Source organism: Caenorhabditis elegans, chromosome II (assembly GCF_000002985.6).
Source record: "Caenorhabditis elegans chromosome II".
Lineage (NCBI taxonomy): Eukaryota > Metazoa > Nematoda > Chromadorea > Rhabditida > Rhabditidae > Caenorhabditis > Caenorhabditis elegans.
In genome coordinates this window covers 2,564,248-2,589,761 of record NC_003280.10, presented here as the reverse complement: position 1 = coordinate 2,589,761, position 25,514 = coordinate 2,564,248, and the positions used below count along the sequence as shown (strand labels likewise).

Below are 25,514 nucleotides of genomic sequence, written 5' to 3'. Positions count from 1 at the left end.
TTGAATTTAGAAAGTTTATTTAAAATTAAAATGAAATAAATTATGGAATTTAAGATTGTTCCAATAAATGTAAATACTTTTTAATTTTACAATCAAAAAAATTGATTCATATTAGATTAGGATTAGGTAAAAGACGTCCGACTCATCGAAATAGCCACTGTGGCGATTGCAAAGTTGTTTGTCGAGTTTTTCCTGAAATTAGAGATTAAACTTTTTTCCAAAAAAAAATCAAAAAATTTGAATTTTCCCGCTTAGAATGTTTACTCAAAAAATTTGAAATTCCCGCCAAATTTTTTTTCTCAGAAAACTTCAATTTTCCGCTATAATATTTTCTCAGAAATTTTACAGTTTCTGCCAAAATGTGTTCTCAAAAATTTTAATTTCCCCGCCAATTTTTCTTTTATTTTTCCCGCTTTTTTTTCGCAAAAATACATGTGTTTTTTTTTTCAAAAAATTTAAATGGGAAAATTTGAATTTCCCGCTAAAATTTTTTGCTCAAAAAATTTGAATTTCCCGCTAAATTTTTTTTTTCAAAAAATTGGAATTATCCGCCAAAATATTTTCTGAAAAATTACAATTTCCCATCAAAAAAATTTCTCAAAAATTGGAATTATCCGCCTAAATATTTTCTAAAAAGTTAGAATTTCCCATCAAAATATTTTCTCATAAAATTGGAATTTCCCGCTAAAAAAAAATTGATTTAAAAAATAAATGTTTGCATATAAAACTACACAGAAATTTTGAATTTTTGGCCAACTTTTTTTCGCAGAAAATTTGAGTTTCTCTCCTAAATATTTTCTCAAAAATTGTTTTTTCCGCGGAATACTTTTTCAGAAAATTTGAATTTCCCGCCAAAATACTCTTCTCATAAAATTCTCTCAAAAAATTTGAATATCCTGCCAAATTATTTTCTCAGAAGATTTGAATTTCCCGCTGAAAAAAATTGATAAAAAATGAAATTTCCCGCCAAACATTTGTTCTTATCAAAAAATTTGAAAGTCCCGCTAAAAAATTGATTGAAAAATTTGAATTTCCCGCCAAAATGTTTTTTCTCCAAAAATTTGAAGGCTCACCTCAACACAAAGTTCCTGAATGGAGGTGTAGTTGCAATCAGCACCGCCGCGTTCACCGATGATCTTGTAGAGAAAACCATCAAAATTATATTACAAATTTCCTGGGATCCATCGAATTTCAGCAATAAAACTAGAGAAAAGCAAAGGAGCGGAATAAGAAGAAGGGATGAAGCCGCAAATTGTGCCAGGAGGCTTTTGATCGTAGATCGCTGTTTTTTAAAGTTGGACACCGAGATCTTTCGCCGTGATCTTTTCAGCATTTTGAACATGTCAACAGTGGTAAAAGTGAATACAGCTCCACAGAAAATTGCTCCAAGCGAGCCGAAACAAATGACAAGGTAGAGCCAGAAGTTCAGCTCATAGATTGCGAAATTCGGTAGATCAGAAAATTCCAGAACATACTCTGGACGGTGCAGCTTGACATAATCCATTTGCTCCTCTCTCTTCATGCCAGCACTGCAAAATGCGAGATATCCAAAAACTGGAAAAAACGGCATAAACCAGGTGACCGCATCGTCGACACTCTTCGAGATCACATGTTTTTTGGTGATATTTGCAATAGTCTGATGTTTTTTTACGAAGCAAAATGTTAGGCTTTCAAGCTGGGCCACTATGGTCCCAACGACGAAGGCTATTAGATAATGGGTCCAGACGTCAAAGCATCTTGCCAGGAAGCCCACGCAATAGCCCGCCATGATAGGTATTAGGGGTAGAGGTTGCATTAGGAAGGTGAAGTGGATGTCGGTGACAGTGCAGGTTGCCTGGAAATGAAAGTGATCCTTGGGCTTGGGCTTAGGGCCTTGGGCTTGGGGCCTTAGGCTTAGGGGCTTAGGCTTAGGGCCTTAGGCTTAGGGCCTTAGGCTTAGGGCATTAGGCTTTAGGCTTTAGGCTTAGGGCCTTAGGCTTAGGGCCTTAGGCTTAGGGCCTTAGGCTTTAGGCTTTAGGCCTTACGCTTTAGGCTTAGTGCCTTAGGCTTAGTTAGGGCCTTAGGCTTAGGCTTATGATTAAAATTAAGCTCACATTCTTTATTACCTGAAAAACTAGCAATGACTTCCGGAAAACGTCAATTTTCTCGCTTTTGAACAATATCAACAACATTGTGAACAAGTTCAAAAACAACGATACGGTTCCGATAAACTGATAATAAATATATAGCCAGAGAGGTACATCGAAGTCAACTGACATGTCACTTGATTTGAAAAAGAAACTGGAAACAAGAAAAGTAGAACAAAAGGAGTTTTCAGAGTTGGCAGAAAATCTGACACGTGAAAAATGGATCACTACACAGGTGGAGGATGACGTGCGGCAAAATGTGGTGTTGGTTGAGAAGCTGTGCTGATTCTGTATCTGTAGCCTAAATTTGTTATTAGAAAGTTTAGTAGGGTTACTTTTGGATACCTATTACAAACTGTTATTGTTACTTTAATGACGTCACTGTTTCCTCATTATCATCATCAGACACGCTATGTTTCTTATCAATTAACTGCTGACTCATCGCAAGAGCATCTCGTGATGCTCCTAAAAATGTGGCAGTGGTTTGTGAACTGTAGGGTTACTGTAGGATTACGTCTAGTGGGTCACTGAATTCATATAGTTCCACAGTCAATCTGAATCATATCCAGTCGTATAATATTATAGAGGGTAGAAGCAAAACAAGTGATGTTTTTACTGATAAGATGTATATTTTATCATTTCGAAATAGCACTGATTGTGAAATTTTGTGACTTCCTCATTTAGGGTTGTAGTATATATATATTTGCTCTCCAAAAAATTTGGCGTCTTCAGTGACTTTCTCGAAAAATGACGTAGCAGCAGCAAAAAAGTATGGATTTTTGGAACACGTGAGTTACTTTATTTGGTTTTGCTATGGCCTTTGAGAAGTCGGCTGCACGTTTAACTTTGTGGGACCCGTAAGGCGTCGGTTGCTTTCCACTGCCAATTGATCAATGTTTTTTTTTGTACCGTCCGACATGTTTTCAGTTCTCAAACAGCCGACACCTCCAGGTTTCTATTAATTTAGCAACTGACGTCTTACGGTTTTGGGGGCAGCCGTCTTTTTTTTTATTTTTTAACTCACAACATTCAGAAACGATTTTCAAAATCTACCTGAGACCCTAGAGCACAAACTTCAAGAAGTAGACCTTTCCGGTGCGGATTATCTATTCTCAGTGAGCTCTGGGAGCTCCACTTATCAAATTGGTGATAAATACTCTTACGATGATAACATGGAGGCAATCATCCCCCAATTGGCATATGTTTTGACCGAATTCGATATTGAAAATTTTCGTGTGGACGCAGTTATAGATCAAGTTTGGCTGGAAGAACTTGGAAAGCTTATTCCAAATCGATCAATTAAAGCCAATCATTTTTACTCAAGCAGCAACACAGAAAACGTGCAATTCTTTTTTGACAAGTGTTGGGATCAGGTGCAGATTGTTGAGACTCCCTTACATAGGGTTTTGGTAGAAAGTGATGTTTACTACGAGAACTGGAAACCAGCGGTGCTTTGTCATTTAAATAAATATTGATTTTTAGTGTGACCCGTTATGCGAAACCTTCATATTGTCTGTTTCGAGATTGAAAGTTTGTCGGAAATAAAAAGATAACTTCGATTTAAAAAACGACCAAACTCTTTAGGTGTCGGCTGCATTCGCAATTAAGCCAGTTTTAGGAACCCATGAGATGCCAGCTGCTTGGCTTACCTGTTTGAAGAATATATGATTGTAGGCCGCTTGTACATACTGAACTTGTAAAAATGCAAGAAACCCGTGAAATATCAGCTGCTACAACTGAACCCAAAAACATTTTTATGAGAACCAGGAGGAGTCGGTTGCAACTTACTGCACAACTAGCGCATCCCTCACGTCAGCGGTATTTCCCTTTATTGCACAATTATCAACTAACAATATTTTCAAACAAATTGGTACCAGTTGGTAACACCCGTGAAATGTCCGCTGCTTCTTTTTTGGTGCTTTTTTGGTTTCACTTCCTACTTTCTACGTCATTATTTGTTTTCACAAAACTTGACTAATGATGAATGTTGCAAGCAACTCCTCATTAGCCACCACACATTTTTTCACTCTTTTCTACAAAAAATGACGATAAACTTCACCACCCCTGTCTGGCTTATCAGGTACTATTACATTGTTGGAACTGTTTCACTGATTATTAACTTTGGGACAAGTTATTTGGTTATTGCAAAAAGCGAGAAAATCGATGGGATTAGATATTTGTTACTGGTTTTCCAGGTGGGGTTTTTTGCCTTAACAGTCTAAAATTCCGAGTTTCTAGTTTCACAATATCTGAAATTTCGAATTACCAATGAAAAATTGACAGAAAATTCAAATTACCACAGTAAAACTGTCTGAAAATCTGAATTTCCACTATAAAAAGGTCTGAAAATCCAAATTTCCATTGTAAAAATGTTCGAAATTTTGATTTTCCAGTGTAAAAGGCATTATGCACACCTGGTGTCAGGTTGTCCCATGTTGAATTTTTTTTTCGAATTTCCACTGAAAAATGTCTGAAATTTCAAATTTCTGTCGTAAAATGTCTGCAGTTTCGAATTACCATTAAAAAAATAACTGTAATTCCGTATTCCTACTGTAAAAATGTCTACAGGAAATTTTGAATTTTCAGTTCCTATGCACCATAACGAATATCAACTTTACACTCCTCATGCAGCCAATGTCACTTTTTCGAATTTCCACTGAAAAATGTCTGAAATTTCAAATTTCTGTCGTAAAATGTCTGCAGTTTCGAATTACCATTAAAAAAATAACTGTAATTCCGTATTCCTACTGTAAAAATGTCTACAGGAAATTTTGAATTTTCAGTTCCTATGCACCATAACGAATATCAACTTTACACTCCTCATGCAGCCAATGTCACTTTTTCCGATTATGGCTGCGTATTGCAATGGGGTCTTGGTAAAGGTGTTCAATATCTACTCACATTATTTATTGGCGGTTTGGACGAGCCTCCTAATATCGGAAATAGTTTGTCTTACAATATGTTTTGCTTGGAAGCATAGGAAAATTTCAAAGCTAGCGAATCGTTTGAATGATGGGACTTATAATTTGTTAGCGGTTTTTGCAATATTTATTGCACTTTCTTACTATTTTCTTGCTACTCAGATGGATGTGAAGCGGGAATTTCAAATGCAGTATGTCCGGGAGGTAGGCTGGTTTTTTGTACGCCTGTGAGACGTCGGTCGCTGTTATTCACCTTTTTTCAAATTTTCAATTATGGAAATTTTCAAAAAGATTTTTTTTTCTAAAAAAATCTGAATATTTTTTGATGCAAAAAATTTAAATTTTCAGCCAAAAATGTTTTATTTTTTGAAAATTTTTCTGAAACTTCGGCAAATTATTAGTTTTGTCTGAAATTTTAAATTTCCACTTAAAGATGTACCCCGACTACTACGACCAGTTCCAATCTCTTAAAAATTTTGTAATCTACACTGAAAACACCTGGGCCACTCTTGGTATTATAACTTGCTCAATTGGCTCATTATTTTGCGGAACTGTGCTGACCTACACAACAATTGACATGCTCAAAATCCTCAAAAAGCTCAAAATGAAAATCTCATCGAACAGCTATACCCGGTATAAGAATGCTGTGAAAAGCCTTCTTGCTCACTTTTACACGTCATTACTGAGTATTCTACCGGTAACCGCGGCGATGATCGTTATGTATGCAAAGATTGAGAATGGTCAAGGTGGGATTCAGCAGCCGACATAAAACGGGAGATTATTGCAGATCTGGTTAACGGGGCTGCAGCGATTGGTGGACTCCATTCGTCTGTCAATGCGGTTGTGTTAATAACTTTTACAATCCCATATAGGAAATTTGTAATCAGAAAGTCGGCGGAGATATTTGGAGTTAGAAATATAGCCATGTTTTAATAAAATATAAATATTCGTACATATGTACAATAAAATATTATCAGTTTGAAGTTTTACCTATAATTATGGTTCACCCTGTAGTTATCTGAAAAACAATGCTAGTTGTAGGTACTGGTTACTTTTTATTTTTATTTTTCCCCCAATTCACAACGCTTTTTTTCGCGCTAATTGTTGATTTTTCCACTAACAATTCGACTATTTGAATTGATTTTTTTCAAAAAAAAAATACATAGTTGGAACTCTCTGAAGCTAACTAATTGTGAGGTATCTTGGCATAAGAGTTCGGCTGGCGCTACACTGTTTTTACAATTATGTTACAATTGGCAATAGTGGTAAAAGATTAAAAGATTAAAATATTCATGGTAATGCGCAAAATAATAAAAAAAACACTTACTTTTATGAGCAATCAACGAACAGAAATCAATCTACCTAACTTGTTTCTAGTCTTTTTTTGGCAGATTTATGCTCACATCTCTTTTCAAAATTTGAATCGAATTTTATTCATTTTTAGCCAACTTTAGTGCGGTTTTTTCTGGATTTCTAGCACATGAACTTTGCTTTTTAAAAATTTTCCAAATTCAAGATACTCCTTTTCAACTTTACAAATATTCATACATCAGATACTACAAATGCCGTGTGACGTAGGGAAGTGAACTTTCGATTGTCGACATTTTTCACCAATGCGTCTCTATCACGCTACAGGCTATTTCCACACTTCCAGGTGAAAAAGTGGATCATGAACTAAGCGACGTAGCGGAATGCAAGCTCATTTCAAATGGAGGACATTGATTTTTCCGATCCGCATTGGCTTTTGAATTATTTTCATTTTATTGGATTGGTCTCATTTATTCTGAATTCTATTGGAATTTATTTCTTGATGTTTATGAGCAATCAGTTGGGAAAATTTAAGTACTACTTGTTATTATTTCAGGTATTTATTTAAATACGATTTATTTATCGTAGACAGCTTACTATTGGGCTCAGGCTTAGTTTTAGGCTCAGGCTTACTAGGGAGCCCCGTCAACTTATAGGGGCCGATTTTCTTGAATAGTATGTCATTTGAAAGCTGACATTGTCAGATGTAACAATATGATATTTATTTTTGCCCAATAAATCTGTGAATTTAGAAAATTCTATTTGAGTGTCGCTTAAGCTAGCTATAACTCTCCAGTAATGCAAGATAGGAAAAAGTTGTCAACTAACAAGCTGTTGAGCGTGTTCTGATTAACAGATTTTCAATTCGAGATTTTGCTCTATCTGTCAAGGTTCTCCTATTATGGACCTTTGAAGTTACCACTTTGTCAAGTGTATGGACTCAAATGAAATTTTCTAAATTCTCAGGGGTATTGGACAAAAATAGAAATTATATTCTTACATCTTACAGTATTAACTTTCAAATGACATACGTTTTGGGCAAATCGGCCACCATAAGTTTACGGGGCTCCCTAGTTAGGTTTTTCAGTTTTTTCTCAACGTTGACATTAGTTGTTTCAATACTATTAAACTACTATTTCCAGCTTTCCTGTGTTCTTACGGATATCGATTTTACGATTCTTGTGCAGCCAATCCCACTATTTCCACTGTTTGCAGGACATATTTACGGTGTAGTATTCACATGGTTCGGTCTTCCAGCAAATACTGGCGCGGTAAACTTTTTGCACACGAAAATTCCAAAAAGGGATTTTTTTCCAATTATTTTAGCATAACAAATCGGTCAAAATTTTGTGGAAAGACCCATTTTTTGTGTAGTTCTAAAAATTCCGACTAACTAGGGAACTGGCAGAAGTGCCCATCGGAGTACCATTTGGTAGGTCATGTTTTAAATCGGTAATCTGTAAATGTCAAGCTACAAAACTCCAGCACAAAACTCACTCAAAGATATAAATGTTTTTCGAAATAAAAACGAATATAAAAACATGGCTTATGGCACCTTCTGACAGTTGCTTAGTAAGATCATTGAGATAATCAAGTTTTGATTTTTTAAAAATTAAATTTTAGTAAATAGCACCTAGTTTCAGGTCACTATTGCTTTTGTGGCCGCAATCCAAATTGAAAGCCTACTCGTGTGTTTTATGGAGAAACATCAAGGAATTGCAATTCTATTAAACACGCATAAAGTACCAAAGTTCATATTAAATTTTCTATATTCTATGTGCTTTATTCTCCCAATTGTTATGTGTGTATGGGTAAATTCGCTCAGTCTCAGTCGAGAAGAGGCGCTGGTCTATATTAAAGAGGTGAGGCAAGCTGTCTAGCTTCTTGCCCAAGTTTAGCTCACTTCTGATCCAAGTTAATATTTTTTGGGCCACAAAAATTGGGAAAGAAGCTAGAGCTAAATGCTGAGCATATATAATACAATTTTGCAGGTATATCCAAAAGGGTATTTGCAATTTTCGAAGCTACCAAATTTTGTGGTCTACGTGAAATCTCCGTATACAACACTACTTATCTCAGCGCTTTTTATAGCCGGTAGTTTAGGATTTGCGTGTCTATCTCTATTCATTTATGATGTTGTACGTATGATGGCTCACTTGAAGCTTCGAATCTCAAAACTAACATATGAAATGCACAATGAAGCGCTTCGAAGTGTGATCATACAGTTCATAACCGCAGTGTTGTGTCTGCTTGGTCCAAGGTTACTGCTTCTAGTCTTAGTTTTTGAAATTCCATACATGAATTTAATATCTGAACTATTGTTTGCCTGGTTTGCAAGTCATTCGTCAGTTAACATGATTTCTTTATTCATATTCTTTCCGCCATATCCCAAGATTATCGCAAAGGGTTTGAAGAAGTAAGTTATTGATGCCAATTTGATAATAAAAAAATGTTTTTCAGAACAAAAGTGAACATAACTCTTCCAATTTCTTCAATGGGACATTGAATATGCAAACTCAGAATTTGGAGACTTCATGCTCGCATTACACATAGTTGTTTTCTAGTTTTTGTTGTTTTCGTATAATAATATAAATTATTTTCTTCAATTCTAATTTGCTGATTTCAAAGGTTTGCAAACAAAATTTGTTGGCGGTTCGGACGAGCCTTCTTACAACTTGCTCACTTCATCACCTCATTACTGAGTATTTTACCGCTAACAATTCAACTATTTGAATTGATTTTTCTCAAAAAAATAACATAGTTGGAACTCTAACTAATTGTCAGTTATCTTGGCTTCCGCTGACTCTTTTGAATTATGTTACAATTATAAAAAAATCCTGGCTAAAATAGGGGTACAAGATTGAAAGAATTAAATATTCATGGTAATGCAATAAAAAATCACACTTACCTTTATGAGCAATCAACGAGCAGAAATTAATCTTATTTTGTTTCTAGTATTTTTTTGGCAGATTTATGTTCACATCTCCTTTCAAACTAGCATTTTTTAAGGTGGAGTAGAGTAAAAAAAACATTTTGTTTTAAAATAATAGAAAATAATAACCCTAATAACCGAATATAACTGTTAAAAATTTTTTTAAAAATTCTAAATTTTTTTATGATTTTTTAAATTTTTCAAAGAAACGGCCGAATTAAATTTTAATTCCCAAAATCAGACGAATTGAGCTGGAAAACGCTAAAATATCTAAATGACGTCACTCATTTGCGCGGGAATTTAAATTTAAGTTTCTTTGATTTTTGAAAAATTGAAAAAACCATTTAAATAATTTAGAAAATTTTTTAAAATTTTTTAATAGTTATATTCGGTTTTTAGGGTCTATTTTCAGTCATTTATTTTACAATCGCCATCTTAATTTTCATCTAAAGTAATTTCAAATTCGAATTCAATTTCAGTGTCGTTTTTTCTGGTTATCCATTGTATTTTCCATAGAGGGAGAGTTAAGCGATTTATCTTCGGTATTCCATTTTTTTTTGTTTTTAAAGTAATTTTTCAGTTTAAAATTATCATTTTCTAAAGTTTAAAAACAAATAAATCAATTAATTTTAATTAATAACTTTAATTAATTTCAATTGATAATTAATAATTTATTAATAATTTCAATTAATTATTAATTAATTTAATTAGAAGACAATAAACAATGGAATACCGAAAACTATTGCAGATTCCCCCCGTGAACTTTCACCTGTTGAAATTCTTTACTCATGCGGTTCTATGAAAAGATATTTTTCACAATGGCAGGTGAAAAAGTAGACCACAAACTAAGTGATATAGAGGAATGCAAGCTCATATCAAATGGAGGACATTGATTTTTCCGATCCGCATTGGCTTTTGAATTACTTTCATTTTATTGGGTTGACTTCATTTATTCTAAACTCTATTGGAATTTATTTCTTGATGTTTAACACCAATCGGTTGGGGAATTTTAAGTATTATTTGTTATTATTTCAGGTACTTATTTATAGTTTCTTATGGGGGTGTAAGACTGAGTTATCACTTATCTGTTTCACGTGGTGTCAGGTTGTCCCATAACGATTTGATCTACTTAACCATGCAAAGTTAGTTGAGAACTCATGCATCTAGACACGTCTAGTAGATCAAACCGATATGGGACACTCTGACACCACGTGAGTTTTAGTTTCAGTACTATCAAACTACTATTTTCAGCTTTCCTGTGTTCTTACGGATATTGATTTTACGATTCTCGTGCAGCCAATTCCGCTTTTCCCATTGTTTGCAGGACATATTTACGGTGTATTATTCACATGGTTTGGTCTTCCAGCAAATACTGGCGCGGTAAACTTTTTGTCACAAAAATTCGGAAACTGGAATATTCGTCAATTATGTTAGCATTACAAATCGGTTGAAATTTTGTAGAATGAGCCTTTTTCAAGCAGTTCTAAAATTCCAATTATCTAGTACCATTCGGTTGACTAAAAATTTTTTTATATTTTGAGCTTCTGGCAGTTCTTTAGTCAAATTTTGCAGGTCAGTATTGCATTTGTGGCCGCAACCCAACTAGAGAGCTTAATCGTATGTTTTGTAAAGAAGCATCAAGGAGTTGCGATTTTATTGAACAAACATATTTTCCCAAAATGCACAATAAACGCATTATACGTATTTTGTCTGATTTTTCCATTTTTCATCTGCGCGTGTGTGAATTCCCTAAGCCTTAGTCGGGAAAATGCGTTGATTTATATCATGGAGGTAAGAATAACTACAAATTAAAGTTATAAGCGTTTTATAGGTCTATCCGCAAGGTTATATACAGTTCTCGAACCTGCCAAATTTTGTGGTCTACATGAAGTCTACAGTCCATAAATTCCTTGATGCTCTCATCCAGCGCCTTCCATGAGTGCTCACTGATCAGTGAGATCTTTTCCAGCACATTCTGAGACTTAAGTGTCTTCCGAACGCTTGCCTCGACCTCACTGATCCTTGCGACGGCGTCAAATGCAGTGTAGACTGGGGCGTAGTCGATGTAGCCTTCTTGTGATTGGGTAATGAACGGAGTGGAATCCAATGCATCTGATATCTCCAGGAGATCGTTGCTCAGTTGCTTCAAGTCTTTTCTCATGAGATTCCGAACCGAAAACTCTTTGGTGAGGTTCCAGAGCCTATTGATAGTCGAGTTGCTGTTCACTTCACCTGACAAAAGCCCGCAGTTGAGGTAGATCATGTAGAAGAGATGGGCGAGGGCTTTGTGATCGCGGAGGAGCTCTGGAAATATGGAATTTTAGACATTTTTATAGTAAAATATCGAAATTTCAGTGGTTTTTACACTGGAAAATTGGAATTTCAGAGATTTTTACATTGGAAAATTGGAATTTCAGACATTTTAACAGTGGAAAATTGGAATTTCAGAGATTTTTACATTGGAAAATCAAAATTTCTGACATTTTTGCACTGGAAATTCGGAATTTCAGGCATTTTTACACTGGAAAATCGGAATTTCAGACATTTTTTCAGTGGAAATTCGGGATTTTAGACATTTTTACAGTGGAAAATCAAAATTTCAGACGTTTTACGCTGGAAAATCGGATTTTCAGAGATTTTTACATTGGAAAATCGAAATTTCAGACATTTTTGCACTGGAAATTCGGAATTTCAGACATTTTTCAGTGGAAATTTGAAATTCCAGACATTTTTACACTGGAAAATCGGAATTTCAGACATTTCTATACTGGAAAATCGAAATTCCAGACATTTTTACACTGGAAAATCGAAATTTCAGACATTTCTATACTGGAAAATCGGAATTTCAGACATTTTTACACTGGAAAATTGGAATTTCAGGCATTTTTACTGTGGAAAATTGGAATTTCAGACATTTTTACACTGGAAAATTGGAATTTCAGAGATTTTTACATTGGAAAATCAAAATTTCTGACATTTTTGCACTGGAAATTCGGAATTTCAGGCATTTTTACACTGGAAAATCGGAATTTCAGACATTTTTTCAGTGGAAATTCGGGATTTTAGACATTTTTACAGTGGAAAATCAAAATTTCAGACGTTTTACGCTGGAAAATCGGATTTTCAGAGATTTTTACATTGGAAAATCGAAATTTCAGACATTTTTGCACTGGAAATTCGGAATTTCAGACATTTTTCAGTGGAAATTTGAAATTCCAGACATTTTTACACTGGAAAATCGGAATTTCAGACATTTCTATACTGGAAAATCGAAATTCCAGACATTTTTACACTGGAAAATCGAAATTTCAGACATTTCTATACTGGAAAATCGGAATTTCAGACATTTTTACACTGGAAAATTGGAATTTCAGGCATTTTTACTGTGGAAAATTGGAATTTCAGACATTTTTACACTGGAAAATTGGAATTTCAGGCATTTTTACTGTGGAAAATCGAAATTTCAGGCATTTTTTCAGTGGAAATTTGAAATTCCAGACATTTTTACACTGGAAAATCGGATTTTTACGGCGTGGCCGCGAAAAAACTTGGCCACCGCCACACGGCCGTCAATTTGAGGGACGAGTGAAAAACTCGGCCATGTGTGTTGAAATAAACTCACGGCTCTCCTCATTGTTGGCTCTTTCGTCTCTTGTTTGTATATTATTTTGTTCTTTATCTGAAAATTTCTGGGTCTCGTCACGATCTACGTACTCCCACTGTGGCCGAGTTTTTGCCTCGCGGAAAACTAGTCCACCGCGCCCCCGTACTTGAAGTAATCGATGTTAAAACCAAACACAAGACGATGCAGGAAAATCGCAAATTTCTTGAAAACGGCATCTCGAAGTGCGATTAATTTTGGAAATAATTGAAATTTCCCAGAGTTTTGAGGTTTTTGGAGCATCCGCGTGGGTGTGCCGTGTTTTATGAGTTTATTAAATCTTTTTATATGTTTTCTTTCTGTTTTTTGTAATTCTTCGTGTCGAATACGAGTTCCTCGCCATTTTCTTAGTGTATTCCTAAATTTTCAGCTCAAAATTCGAAAATCGCGTGAAATCGGGTGTTTTGGGGGTACTGTAGTCGGTGTTTGCGTATTTTTGGCGCTACAGTAACCCGGGAAATTTCAAAATTGAGCTAGAAGGCTCTAGTTTTTGAGTTTAAGCCTTAAATTTTGCAGGGAATTCGAATTTGATATTGATCTGTTGCGAAATTTCAAGTTTCTATCAAATTTCTGTGTTTTTGTAATTTTTCTGAGGTTCAATGAATTTCTACTGCATTTTTCGTGTCAAAATCGAATCCCTCGCCATTTTCTTAGTCTATTCCTAAATTTTCAGCTCAAAATTCGAAAATCGCGTGAGATTCAGTGTTTTAGGGGGGGGGGGGTACTGTAGTCGGTGTTTGCGTACTTTTGGCGCTACCGTAACCCGGGAAATTTCAAAATCGAGCTAGAAAGCTCTAGTTTTCGAGTTTAAGACTAAAATTTTGCGCGGAATTCGAATTTGATATTGAAAACTATGAAATTGTTTTGGAACTTTCGAGAAATTAGCACAAAACGCAATTTATCAGCTCCACAAATTATGGATTTTCAAAAATCCAGAGAAAGAGAAAAAAAACACCAAAACATAAAATAAAATAACGAAAAAATCAATAAATAAATTTAAAATCCTCTAATTCTGCATGGGCTCTCCCTCGGCACGTTCGTCTCTAGTTTGCTCCTTGTTAAGCCGCCAAATTTGAATATACGACTCGGCGAGCACAATCATCTGCGGCAAAAGGTCCTTCACGTGCAAATCCTCGAGTTCAAACCATTTTCCGGAGCCCTGTAAAAAGACAAAATTGAGAGCCAAATTTAAGCCGGATTTAAGCCGGATTTAAGCCAATTTTAGCGTAATTTAGGCCAAATTTTAAGCCGAATTCGAGCCAAATTTTAGGAATTTCAAGTCAAGTTTTAAGCCGAATTTAAACCAAATTTTAAGCCGAACTTATGCCGAATTTGAGCCTAATTGCGGGCTATTCCAGCCAGATTTTGGGCCGAGCTTAAGCCGGCTCGGAAAGTGGTTAGTGAATTTGGTTCACGAAAGGTAAATCGGCCATACCGCTAGTCCCGGTACGGCTTAAATTCAGACTAGAAGAGATATAAACGCCACCAGCAACCCTGATAAATCTCTGTCCGCAGGAGGCTTAGGCTCACCCTTAAACCAAACGGACAACCTTTACCTTTTTTTTACCAATTTTAGGGTAATTTAAGTCGAATTTCAGCTATATTTTATGCCTAATTTAAGCCAAATTTTGGGCCGAACTTAAGCCGAATTTGAGCCAAATTGCGGGCTATTTCAGCCAGATTTTGGGCCGAGCTTAAGCCAATTTTAAATTTTAATTAATTGGGTAATTTAAGCCGAATTTCAGCTAAATTTTATGCCTATTTTAAGCCAGATTTTGGGCCGAACTTAAGCCAATTTTAGGGTAAAATCAGTAAAAATTTAGGGAATTTTAAGCCGAATTTAAGCTAAATTTTAGCAAAATTTAAGCCGGATTTAAGCAAATTGTAGGGTAATTTAGGCCAAATTTTAAGCCGGATTTCTGCCAAATTTTAAGCTGAATTTAAGCCAAATTTTAGGGAATTTTCAGCCAAATGTTGGATGATTTAGGCCAAATTTTAAGCCGAATTTAGGCCAAATTTTGGGCCGAGCTTAGGCCAATTTTAGGGTAATTTCAGTCAAAATTTTGGACAATTTCGGCCTAATTGAAGCCTACTTTTAGGGAATTTTCAGCAAAATTTTCAGCAGTTTTTCAATTTCAGCGTGTTTTAGCCAGATTTTGGTCATTTTCAGCCAAATTTTGGCTTTTTTTAGGGTAATTAAGGTCAAATTTAAGGAATTTTAAGTCAAATTTTAAGCCGAATTTAAGCCAAGTTTTGGGCAATTTCAGCCGAATTTCGGGCAAATTTTGGGAATTGTCATCTAAATTTTGGGTATTTTCAGCCGAATTTGAGCCAAATTTAGGTCAATTTTAAGCCGAATTTAAGCCAAATTTCGGGCTATTTTAGCAAAATTTAAGCCGGATTTAAGCCAAATTTTAGCGAAATTTTAGAGATTTTCAGCCAAAATTCGGCCTATTTAAACTAAATTTTGGGCCGAACTGAAGCCAATTTTAGGGTAATTTAAGCCAAATTTTAAGCCGAATTTAAGGTAAATTTAGGCCAACTTTTGGGCCAAATTCAAGTCAAATTTTGAGCCGAATTTCATTCAAATTTTAAGCCAAATTCCAGCCAAATTTTGGGCGATTTCTGGGCGATTTCATCCAAGCCGAATTTTAGCTAAAATTTGGACCGAGCTTAAGCCAATTTTAGGGTAGTTTAAGCCAAATTTTAAGCCGAATTCAAGACGAATTTAGGCTAAATTTTGGGCCGAATTTAGGCCGAATTTTTATCCGAATTTAAGCCGAATTTAGGCCAAATTTTAAGCCGAATTTAGGCCAAATTTTAAGCCGAATTTAAGCCAAATTTTGGGCGAATTCAGCCAAATTTTAAGCCGAATTTAGGGCAAATTTTGGCGATTTTCAGCTAAAGTTTTGGGCAAATTTCGGGCGATTTCAGCCGAATTTAAGCCAATTTAAAGCAGAATTTCAGCCAAATTTTGGATAATTGAATTTTTCAATTTTAGCGTGTTTTAGCCAAATTTTGGCGTTTTTAGCTCATTTTTAACGTTTTTTCAGCCACATTTAAGTCATTTTTAGCCACTTTTTTTGGAATGTTTACCTCATGAACAATCTGAATTCGATAATTTCCATCTTTAAAAGTTCCTTCGTGTACGACATTTGCCACAAGATCATACGTAGTGTATTTATGATTAGCACGGGCATCCTTAGCCAGGCAATCGTAAAAATCAACGTTCGCAATGGGAAAATTGACGATAGTCGGGTTTTTTTCGACGAACCACTGATTTTTCTGGAATCTTTTGTAGGTGATTATGAGAAAATCGGGTAGTTGTAGCAATTCGAAGCGTTTCATGATATTATTGTCGTTGTACGTTGGGTATTCCTGCAACAAAAAAGAAATGGGAAATTTCGGGGGTTTTTTGAGTGAAAAATTGGACAATTTTAAGCCAAAATAAGGCTTTTTTTTCAATTTTTTGCCAATTTTTTAGCCAAAAATCAAAATTTCAATCTTTTTTAGCCCCATTTTTTTTTGGGCTTTTTGATGAAAAATCGCTTTTTTTCGCATTTTTTAAACCGAATTTTTGGCAATTTTCTGCGTAAAAACTCCATTTTTCCACGAATTTTTGCAAAAATTGCTGTAAAAATCAATTTTTCACAAATTTATCAGAGAAATGTTGCAAATATTGAGAAAATTCGATTTTTTTTTCCTCTTTTTTCGAGTTTTGAACTTTTTTGGCGAAAAAAATTTTTTTTTTTTTCAACTGTTTATTTTACCATTTTCAGCAGTTTTTAGTGATTTCTTGCAGAATTTTCCCAATTTTCAAAAAAAAAAAATTATAAATGCAGCATATATCGAAAATTTGCTAAATCTTCAGATTGTTCTCAAAGTTTTTAAGTTTTCTTCTTTAAAAAAATCGCATTTTTCGCATTTTTAAACAAATTTTTTGGTAATTTTCAGCCAAATTTTAAGCAGCGGAATTTTTTGAATTTTCTATAAATTTTTTTCTAAAAAAATTAGCGTTTTTAATCGGCAATTTTAATCGATTTTTCAAGAATTTTACTGCAATTTCAAATTTTTCTAACTGAATTCTTTTTTCTTAATCAAATTTTTCAAAAATCACAGTTTTTGGCCAATTTTTAGCGGAAAAAATGGGATTTTTCATCAATTTCTCAGCACCTTCTCAGTTTTTCCATCAAATTTCTCCAATAAAGTGCTCAGTGGTACTTGTGGAATAATGTTCTGCAGTTGAACATCACGATAGAGTGGAGCCGATGGAAGATCCAGAGTTAGGTACAAAAATGGTGATTCAATCACTTTTTCCTGATATTCTGGCATTCGAAGTTTCATATATTTCTCTTCGTCTGTATCTTCAGCTGGTATTACTCGACGTGAATATTGACGCATTCGACCGCGGAATGTTCTGCAAAAAAAATGCCATTTTTCTAGTCTTCAAAAAAAAAATTTCTACGCATTTTCATTATCAAATTCGTTTTCAGCGCTACTTGATTAGTCTACTCCTGAATTTTCAGCTCAAAATTCGAAAATCGCGTGAAATCGGGTGTTTCGGGGGTACTGTAGCCGGTGTTTGCGTACTTTTGGAGCTACCGTACCCCTTCAAACTTCAAAATTGAGCTAGAAAGCTCTAGTTTTCGGGGTTCATACTGAAATTTTACAGGAAATTCGAATTGGTTATTGAAAAGTTGCGAAATTTCAGGTTTCTATCAAATTTCTAGTTTCTTGTAATTTTTTAGATCTTCAAAAAAATTTCTACGCATTTTCCATATCAAATTCGTTTTCAGCGCTACTTGATTAGTCTAATCCTAAATTTTCAGCTCAAAATTCGAAAATCGCGTGAAATTCGGTGTTTTGGGGGTACTGTAGTCGGTGTTTGCGTACTTTTGGCGCTACAGTAACCCGGGAAATTTTAAAATTGAGCTAGAAAGCTCTAGTTTTCGATTTTCAGGCTGGAATTTTGCAGAGAATTCGAATTGATTAGGAAAAGTTTTATGCTTTTAAGCTGTGAAATTTCAAGTTTCTAAAAAAAAAAAATTCCAGAAAATCTGAATTTTTTATGTAGTTTTTCTGTGCTTTTTCATAGATTTTTCTCTCAATTTTTACTTTGAAATGATCGACGGCTTCTTGTCAGTTCCATTCAGAGCCGAATGAAGTGTTGTGAGCAGGAAAAGCATAAAATCCGCCGCATCATTTTGCTTAATAAATTGAAATTTCTTGTTGGAGCACACGACGACCGCCTGAAGCATTTCATGAGGTGAGACGTGTGTACGGAGTGCACGTGGATTCCATAGCTTTCTGATGAGCTCTCCAAAGCGTTGTGGGAGCAATGTGAGCTTATCACCTGGTGGACGTTTGATTGAAGTGTAATTTGATTCTTTTAGAAACCAATTACGCAGTGGACGGACCGCTGACAGAGCCTGAAATTGAGAAAAATTGCGAAGTTTTTTGGCGGCCTAGAAATCACATTTTCAAGCCGCGAAAATAGGGTTGAAATTTTGTAGAAATTTATAGGGTTGAACCATTAAATGGGCGGAGTCTGGAGAGAATTTTTAATACTTTTTTTTATTATAAAAAATTTTTAAAAAATTTTTTAAATTTTCAGATTTTTTTTTTCGAAAAGTTCCAGTGTACCATTAAAGGGGCGGAGTCTGGATAATTTTAAAAAAAAAAAAAGGTTTTTTTAAAGATTATTTTGCCGGTTTTTTAGATTTTTGCCGGTTTTTTTAAAGATTTTTTGCCGGTTTTTCAAAAGATTTTTTTGCCGGTTTTTCAAAAGATTTTTGCCGGTTTTTAAAAAAGATTTTTTGCCGGTTTTTTTCAGATTTTTGCCGGTTTTTCAAAAGATTTTTTTGCCGGTTTTTCAGATTTTTGCCGGTTTTTTTAAAGATTTTTTTGCCGGTTTTTCAAAAGACTTTTTGTCGGTTTTTTAGATTTTTTGCCGGTTTTTTAGATGTTTTTCCGGTTTTTCAGATTTTTGCCGGTTTTTCAAAAGATTTTTTTGCCGGTTTTTCAAAAGATTTTTTTGCCGGTTTTTTTAGAGATTATTTTGCCGGTTTTTTAAAAAGATTTTTTGCCGGTTTTTTAGATGTTTTGCCGGTTTTTTAGATTTTTTGCCGGTTTTTTAAAGATTTTTTTTGCCGGTTTTTTAGATGTTTTGCCGGTTTTTTTAAAGATTTCTTTGCCGGTTTTTTTAGAGATTATTTTGCCGGTTTTTTAAAAAGATTTTTTGCCGGTTTTTTAGATGTTTTGCCGGTTTTTTAAAGAATTTTTGCCGGTTTTTCAGATTTTTGCCGGTTTTTTTAAAAAGATTTTTTGCCGGTTTTTTTTTAAAGATTTTTTGCCGGTTTTTTTAAAAGATTTTTTGCCGGTTTTTAAAAAAGATTTTTTGCCGGTTTTTTTTAGATTTTTGCCGGTTTTTCAAAAGATTTTTTGCCGGTTTTTCAAAAGATTTTTTGCCGGTTTTTTTTTAAAGAATTTTTGACGGTTTTTTAAAAGATTTTTTGCCGGTTTTTTAGATTTTTGCCGGTTTTTTAGATTTTTTGCCGGTTTTTCAAAAGATTTTTGCCGGTTTTTCAAAAGATTATTGCCGGTTTTTTAAAAGATTTTTTGCCGGTTTTTCAAAAGATTTTTTTGCCGGTTTTTAAAAAAGATTTTTTGCCGGTTTTTCAGATTTTTGCCGATTTTTTTTTAGATTTTTGCTGGTTTTTCCAGATTTTCAGGCCAATTGCATCGATTTTTTCACACACCTGAAGTATAGCGTTACAGTAGTCGTTTGCCTTGATATTGTTGAGTCCAACAACGCCCGGAAAGTAGGTCGAATCGTCGTAGGCGCGGACCATTTTTGACTGCAAAAAATGTGAGTTTTTAAGAGGGAGAAAAGCTGAAATTTTCAATTTTTGCATTTGAAAAAAAATGCAATTTTTCACACATGATTTTACATGATTTGTCAAGAAAATCTCATTTTCTGCTCTAAATTTCGGTTTTTGAACAATTTCCACATGAAATTTAGCTTATTTTTCGGAAAAATCTGCTCAAAATTGCGCTAAATTGCTCATTTTCACCCTAAAAATTCACTTTTTGGTCGATTTTCACAAGAAAATGCCATTATTTCGGGGAAAAAAAACAGAAAAACATTGATTTTTCCAGGTAAACAGTGGAGGGAAATCTCATTTTTCATGGGGTAAAATAGCTAAAAATTCCAATTTTTCAGAGAGAAAATGTCTGAAAAATGTCTGAAACACAGGAAATTAGCGATTTTTTTTGGAAAAATGAGCAAAAAATCGCGTTTTTTATCACTTTTTAGGTTGATTTTTTCAATTAAATCTAATTTTTCATTTTTCTGCACTGAAATTCGGTTTTTCAACCATTTTTACATGAAAATTATCGATTTTTCGAGGAAAATCTACTCAAAATTGCAATAAATAGTTGATTATCGCTCTGGAAATCAAGTTTTTAGGCCAATTTTTCCAGAAAAAATGCGATTTTTCAAGAGAAAAAGATCAAAAAGCACTTTTTTGTCGTTTTTTTTTCAAGAAAATCTCATTTTTATTCATTTTTTTCCGAGAAAAAGCTGAAATTTTCCATTTTTTAGCACAAAAAAAGCACTTTGTGTTGTTTTTTTTCCAGGAAAATCTCATTTTCTGAAATTTTCCATTTTCTACCTGCTTATCAATTGAAGCAATCATTTCTTTGGTATACGTCGGCTTTAGCACATATTTAATATCCTCCAATGATGGATCAATAACTTCATAATTGTCTGGAAGACAGTAGAATTTTAGTGTTTGTAGATTCAGAAAAACGTGATGATCAGTCTCCAGTGCGTGGGTGTATGCGTGGGTGTTTGTACCGCGGCCCTGCAAACAAAAAAAATGGGGAGTTTTTGAGTCGAAAATTGGAATTTTTGAGAAAAAATCCGTCAAAAACCATATTTTTGCAGAAAAATGAGGATTTTTTGGAATTTTGGGACTTTTTAAATCGATTTTCCGATTAAAAAAAAATCGGCCCGAAAAAATCGATTTTTTCAGCAAAATTCTCTAAACTCGGTTTTTTCCACGCTAAAAATCTAAAAGTTCAAATTTTTCGTAGAAAAAGCTTTTTTTCCAATTTTCCAGCTGAAAAATCCAATTTTCGACACAAAAAATCGCTAGAAACAATTTTTAGAGTTTTTGGAAGGAAATTACTGTGATTTTCGAATTTTTGAGTGGAAAATTGGAATTTTTGAGAAAAAATTAGTCAAAACTCATATTTTTACAGAAAAATTGAGGATTTTCGGGGATTTTTACGGAAAAATCAGTCCGAAGCATATTTTTTAATAAAAAAATCGATTTTTTTTTTCAGCAAAATTCTCCAAACTCCGTTTTTTTTTGCTAAAAATCTAATTTTCGACCGAAAAATTGATCCAAAACCACAATTTTCGGGAAAATTCCAAAAAATTCGAATTTTTCCTTAAAAAAAACCATTTTTTAAGATTAAAATTCCTAAAAAACAGGAATTTTTCGCTAAAAATACTTTTTTTTCGCTTTTTATATAAAAAATAGCTTTTAAACGGGGAAAAACACGTTTTTTTTCAATTTTCCAGCTAAATTTCCAATTTTTCGATAGAAATTCAATTTTTAACGCAAAAAGCACATTTTTAATCGAAAAATTGACAATTTTTCGTTAAAAATCACATTTTATGCAAAAATTCCGCAGAAAGACTGATTTTTTCGTGGAAAAAGCTTTTTTTCCCAATTTTCCAGCGGAAAAATCCAATTTTTCATTTAAAAAAATCGCCAGAAACAATTTTTGGAGTTTTTGGAAGAAAATTCTGTGATTTTCGAATTTTTTGAGTAGAAAATTGATGAAAAATTGGAATTTTTGAGAAAAAATCACGTCAAAAATCATATTTTTGCAGAAAAATGAGGATTTTCGGAATTTTGGGACTTTTTAAATCGATTTTCCGATTAAAATTGCATTTTTTACGGAAAAATCAGTCCAAAGCATATTATTTTTAATAAAAAAAATCAATTTTTTTCAGCAAAATTCTCCAAACTCGGTTTTTTTCGCTAAAAATCTAATTTTCGACCGAAAAATTGATCCAAAACCACGATTTTCGGGAAAATTCCAAAAAATTAGAATTTTTCCTAAAAAAAACCATTTTTTTTAAGATTAAAATTTTTAAAAACAGGAATTTTTCGCTAAAAATCCTTTTTTTTTCGCTTTTTGTATAAAAAATAGCTTTTAAACGGGAAAAAACACGTTTTTTCCAATTTTCCAGCTAAAAATTCCATTTTTTCCATAGAAATTCGATTTTTAACGCAAAACGCGCAGTTTTAATCGAAAAATTGACAAATTTTCGTTAAAAATTGCATTTAGCGTAGAAAAAGCCTTTTTTGACCAATTTTTCGCCCAGAAATCCAATTTTCGACACAAAAAATCGCCAAAAACCTGAAAATATTTGCCGCAAACCATGCAGGCGTACACATTTTGATGGGAAAGTGAAACGGAGCACTGTTTCTCGAAATCAAAGTCCAAAACTGATCTGAAAACCGGGATTTTTACAGAAAATTTCCCAAATTTCCTGCAAAAAACCTATCAATAGTGTCCAAATACGGGCACATTCGACTTTTTTTCTCCGCTTGCGCCTTTTTCATTGACCAAACCGGATCGTCGTCGTGCTCATCGTGCTTTCCGCTCTGAAAATTTGAGGATTTTCAGTGGAAATTCGGAATTTTTTCAACTTTAAGCTCCTCTTCAATAATTCGCTGCCTCTCGAGCTCTCTGGCGGTGAGCTGGCGCGGCTTTTCCGGAGCCGGTGGAGTTGTATCGCGGATCTGAAGATTTTTATTGATTTTATTGAAAAAAAAATGCAATTTTAATCGGAAAATCGATTTAAAAAGTCCCAAAATTCCGAAAAATCCTCATTTTTTTCCCGAAAAAATCGGTCTTTCTGCGGAATTTTTGCATAAAATGTGATTTTTATCGAAAAATTGTCAATTTTGCGTTAAAAAATGGAATTTCTACGGAAAAATTGGAAATTTTTAGCTGGAAAATTGGGAAAAAACGGGTTTTTTCCGTTTAAAAGCTATTTTTTATACAAAAAGCGAAAAAAAAAAGGATTTTTAGCGAAAAATTCCTATTATTTTAAGGAATTTTAGTCTTAAAAAATGGTTTTTTTGAAGGAAAAATTCGAATTTTTTGGAATTTTCCCGAAAATTGTGGTTTTGGATCAATTTTTCGGTCGAAAATTAGATTTTTAGCGAAAAAAACCGAGTTTGGAGAACTTTGCTGAAAAAAATTGATTTTTTTTATTAAAAATAATATGCTTTGGACTGATTTTTCCGTAAAAAATGCAATTTTAATCGGAAAATCGATTTAAAAAGTCCCAAAATTCCGAAAAATCCTCATTTTTTCCCGAAATTTTCAATTTTCTACCCAAAAATTCGAAAATCACAGAATTTCCTTCCAAAAACTCTAAAAATTGTTTCTGGCAATTTATTTGTGTCGAAAATTGGATTTTTCAGCCGAAAAATTGGTCAAAAAAAAGCTTTTTCTACGAAAAAATCGGTCTTTCTGCGGAATTTTTGCATAAAATGTGATTTTTATCGAAAAATTGTCAATTTTGCGTTAAAAATGGAATTTCTACGGAAAAATTGAAATTTTCCGTTTGAAAGCTACACTCAAAATAATAAAACTGCGTGGCGTGTACTGCAGAAAACCTAATATTTAGGCCCCGCCTTTTAATCGTCCACTCACGGGGAAAAGACAAAAATAGGGGAGGGGGGACAGCTCGCCACGCCAACAGTGAAAAAAATAGTGTGGTGCGCGGACCTCGAATGATGTCGGCGGCTGATATTGCCTGGGGTACCGCTTTTTGCGTTTTCCCCGTGAGTGGACGATTAAAAGGCGGGGCCTAAATATTAGGTTTTCTGCAGTACACGCCACGCAGTTTTATTATTTTGAGTGTATTTTATACGAGAAACCTTTTTTTTTTTTTGGACAATTCTTCCGAAAAATGCTATTTTTAGCGAAAAATTCCTGTTTTTTAATGGTTTTTTAAATGGAAAAATTCGAATTTTTTGGAATTTTCCCGAAAATCGTGGTTTTGGATCAATTTTTCGGTGAAAATTAGATTTTTAGCGAAAAAAAACCGAGTTTGGAGAATTTTACTGAAAAAATCGATTTTTTCGAGATTTTTCCAATTTTCAATGTACCTCGCCATCCTCTTCCTCTTGCTCTTGCTTTTCCTCTTTTTTATCCCGTCTCGAGCGCTTTGGGGACCTAAAAATCGATAAATTACCACATTTTTCGAATAAATTCCAATTTTACCTTGATCTAGATCTCGATCGGCTCCTATTCCTCTTCCTATCCCTATCGTGAGTCCTTTTCTCGGTTTTTCTATCGTCTCCTGCAAAAAAAACCCCGCTTTTTTCCAGAAAAATCGATTAAAATCCACCAACTCGAACGTTTCTTGTCTTTTTCCGAATCTTCCTGCGTTGACCGCCGGCGTTCCACCTTTTCGGGAGATTTTGGCTCTTCGTTTGTCATTCTGAAAGTTTGAAACCTTAAAAATTGAATTTTTGAGCAAAAAACAGAATATTTCATCGAAAAAATCACTGAAATCCGAAGAAAAACGCTAAAAACCGAAGAAAATAAAAAAAAAACCATTAAAAAAAATAAATTCGAATATTGCAAAAGTACGCAAACACCGTCACGCCATCTTGCGGACTTTTGTCGTGTACTCCTCTCGGACAAGTGGAATTAATATAATTTTATTAATATATTTTTCAGAAGAGAAAAAACAAGGAAAAATGCGATTTTAATGGGATTTAAATTCAAATATTCAGAAAAAAAAGTGAAAATCGTATAAAAATCAATTCTGGCAACCTGAAAGAGATGAAAATGTGTGCACAAACCTGTAAATCTCCAAAAAATAAAAGAAACTCGAAAAATAAATAAATAGGTCATAGAAAACACTCTGAAATCCATTATTTTGCAGATCTGGAAAAAAATTCCTGATTTCCGGTCCAATTTCCAGTGTTTGAACCAGGGGTGGGCGGCAATTTCCGCTCGGCAAATTGATTTGTCGACAAATCGGCAAATCGGCAAATTGCCGGTTTGCCGATTTGCCGGAAATTTTCAATTTCTGCAATTATCATGACGGTGTTTCAAGACGCTGGAAATTTCCCAATTCCGAGTTCAAATTCGAATTCCCCGCGAAATTTCAGGCGGAAAATCGAAAACTAGAGCTTTCTAGCTCAATTTAAAAATTTCCCGGGTTACGGTAGCATCAAAAGTACGCAAACACCGACTACAGTACCCCCAGAAACACCGAATTTCACGCGATTTTCGAATTTTGAGCTGAAAATTTGGGTTTAGGCTAAAGAAATGGCGAGGAATTCGAATTCGGCAATGAAAAATCGAGAATTTTTCGTTCAGGCTTTGGAAAATCTAGGCCGACTCAAGGCGCAACGCGACCGCAAAAATTTCAATTTCAACCGATACTAGTCGATATGAATGTCAAAATTTGCGAAATTTTCCGGAGAGTTCGAATTTTAAACCTAAATTTGCTGAAA

The 25,514-nt window shown here is 34.1% G+C and overlaps 5 protein-coding genes and 1 pseudogene across 7 annotated transcripts; 4 read left to right on the top strand and 2 right to left on the bottom strand.

Moving 5' to 3' along the window:
• Positions 1-7: 7 nt before the first annotated feature.
• sri-39 (Serpentine Receptor, class I) lies at positions 8-2,258 on the bottom strand (the record flags this gene model as incomplete). The annotated part of the gene is made up of 3 exons (NM_061900.4): positions 8-192; positions 1,074-1,834; positions 2,106-2,258. 3 exons carry the CDS (start codon positions 2,256-2,258, stop codon positions 123-125), a joined length of 984 nt encoding a protein of 327 aa, NP_494301.3. The 3' UTR covers positions 8-122.
• Positions 2,259-2,868: 610 nt separating this feature from the next.
• F33H12.7 (FBA_2 domain-containing protein) lies at positions 2,869-3,684 on the top strand. Its single transcript, NM_001129138.5, has 2 exons — positions 2,869-2,914; positions 3,160-3,684. The coding sequence occupies exons 1-2, from the start codon at positions 2,898-2,900 to the stop codon at positions 3,599-3,601; spliced, it is 459 nt and encodes a 152-aa protein (NP_001122610.1). The 5' UTR covers positions 2,869-2,897; the 3' UTR covers positions 3,602-3,684.
• Positions 3,685-4,168: 484 nt separating this feature from the next.
• On the top strand, positions 4,169-6,030 carry sri-36 (Serpentine Receptor, class I; the record flags this gene model as incomplete). 2 transcript variants are annotated; one of them, NM_001420587.1, is made up of 5 exons in its annotated part: positions 4,169-4,321; positions 4,713-4,856; positions 4,910-5,251; positions 5,481-5,793; positions 5,835-5,980. In NM_001420587.1, 5 exons carry the CDS (start codon positions 4,169-4,171, stop codon positions 5,978-5,980), a joined length of 1,098 nt encoding a protein of 365 aa, NP_001407516.1. The 2 variants fall into 2 exon arrangements, with proteins under 2 accessions (NP_001407516.1, NP_494300.1); NM_061899.2 differs by lacking the exon at positions 4,713-4,856 and having other exon boundaries at positions 5,835-6,030.
• A 587-nt stretch (positions 6,031-6,617) lies between these two features.
• Positions 6,618-8,942, top strand: sri-74 (Serpentine Receptor, class H). Its single transcript, NM_061898.4, has 5 exons — positions 6,618-6,911; positions 7,498-7,626; positions 7,999-8,217; positions 8,347-8,771; positions 8,816-8,942. The coding sequence occupies exons 1-5, from the start codon at positions 6,756-6,758 to the stop codon at positions 8,859-8,861; spliced, it is 975 nt and encodes a 324-aa protein (NP_494299.1). The 5' UTR covers positions 6,618-6,755; the 3' UTR covers positions 8,862-8,942.
• A 1,224-nt stretch (positions 8,943-10,166) lies between these two features.
• On the top strand, positions 10,167-11,226 carry sri-75 (annotated as a pseudogene). Its single transcript has 4 exons — positions 10,167-10,322; positions 10,539-10,667; positions 10,860-11,078; positions 11,119-11,226. Coding segments are annotated over exons 1-4 (612 nt in total).
• A 2,605-nt stretch (positions 11,227-13,831) lies between these two features.
• usp-39 (Ubiquitin carboxyl-terminal hydrolase 39) lies at positions 13,832-24,487 on the bottom strand. The gene is made up of 12 exons (NM_061897.7): positions 24,399-24,487; positions 24,268-24,346; positions 24,153-24,219; positions 22,680-22,772; positions 22,531-22,634; positions 22,387-22,480; positions 20,622-20,813; positions 19,707-19,805; positions 18,064-18,377; positions 17,122-17,365; positions 16,045-16,326; positions 13,832-14,107 (listed from the first exon to the last, which is right to left on the bottom strand). Exons 1-12 carry the CDS (start codon positions 24,484-24,486, stop codon positions 13,955-13,957), a joined length of 1,809 nt encoding a protein of 602 aa, NP_494298.1. The 5' UTR covers position 24,487; the 3' UTR covers positions 13,832-13,954.
• Between the last annotated feature and the right edge of the window lie 1,027 nt (positions 24,488-25,514).

What these genes read in the sequence shown, in the direction of transcription:
- sri-74 (NM_061898.4), top strand. Translation starts at nt 6,756, where the DNA reads ATGGAGGACATTGATTTTTCCGATCCGCATTGGCTTTTGAATTATTTT. An exon ending in ACTACTTGTTATTATTTCAG is followed by an intron (nt 6,912 to 7,497) that starts GTATTTATTTAA and finishes TACTATTTCCAG; the next exon opens with CTTTCCTGTGTTCTTACGGA. An exon ending in CGCTGGTCTATATTAAAGAG is followed by an intron (nt 8,218 to 8,346) that starts GTGAGGCAAGCT and finishes ACAATTTTGCAG; the next exon opens with GTATATCCAAAAGGGTATTT.
- usp-39 (NM_061897.7), bottom strand. Translation starts at nt 24,486, where the DNA reads ATGACAAACGAAGAGCCAAAATCTCCCGAAAAGGTGGAACGCCGGCGG. An exon ending in AAAAGACAAGAAACGTTCGA is followed by an intron (nt 24,347 to 24,398) that starts GTTGGTGGATTT and finishes TTTTTTTTGCAG; the next exon opens with GAGACGATAGAAAAACCGAG. An exon ending in TTATTGAAGAGGAGCTTAAA is followed by an intron (nt 22,635 to 22,679) that starts GTTGAAAAAATT and finishes TCAAATTTTCAG; the next exon opens with AGCGGAAAGCACGATGAGCA.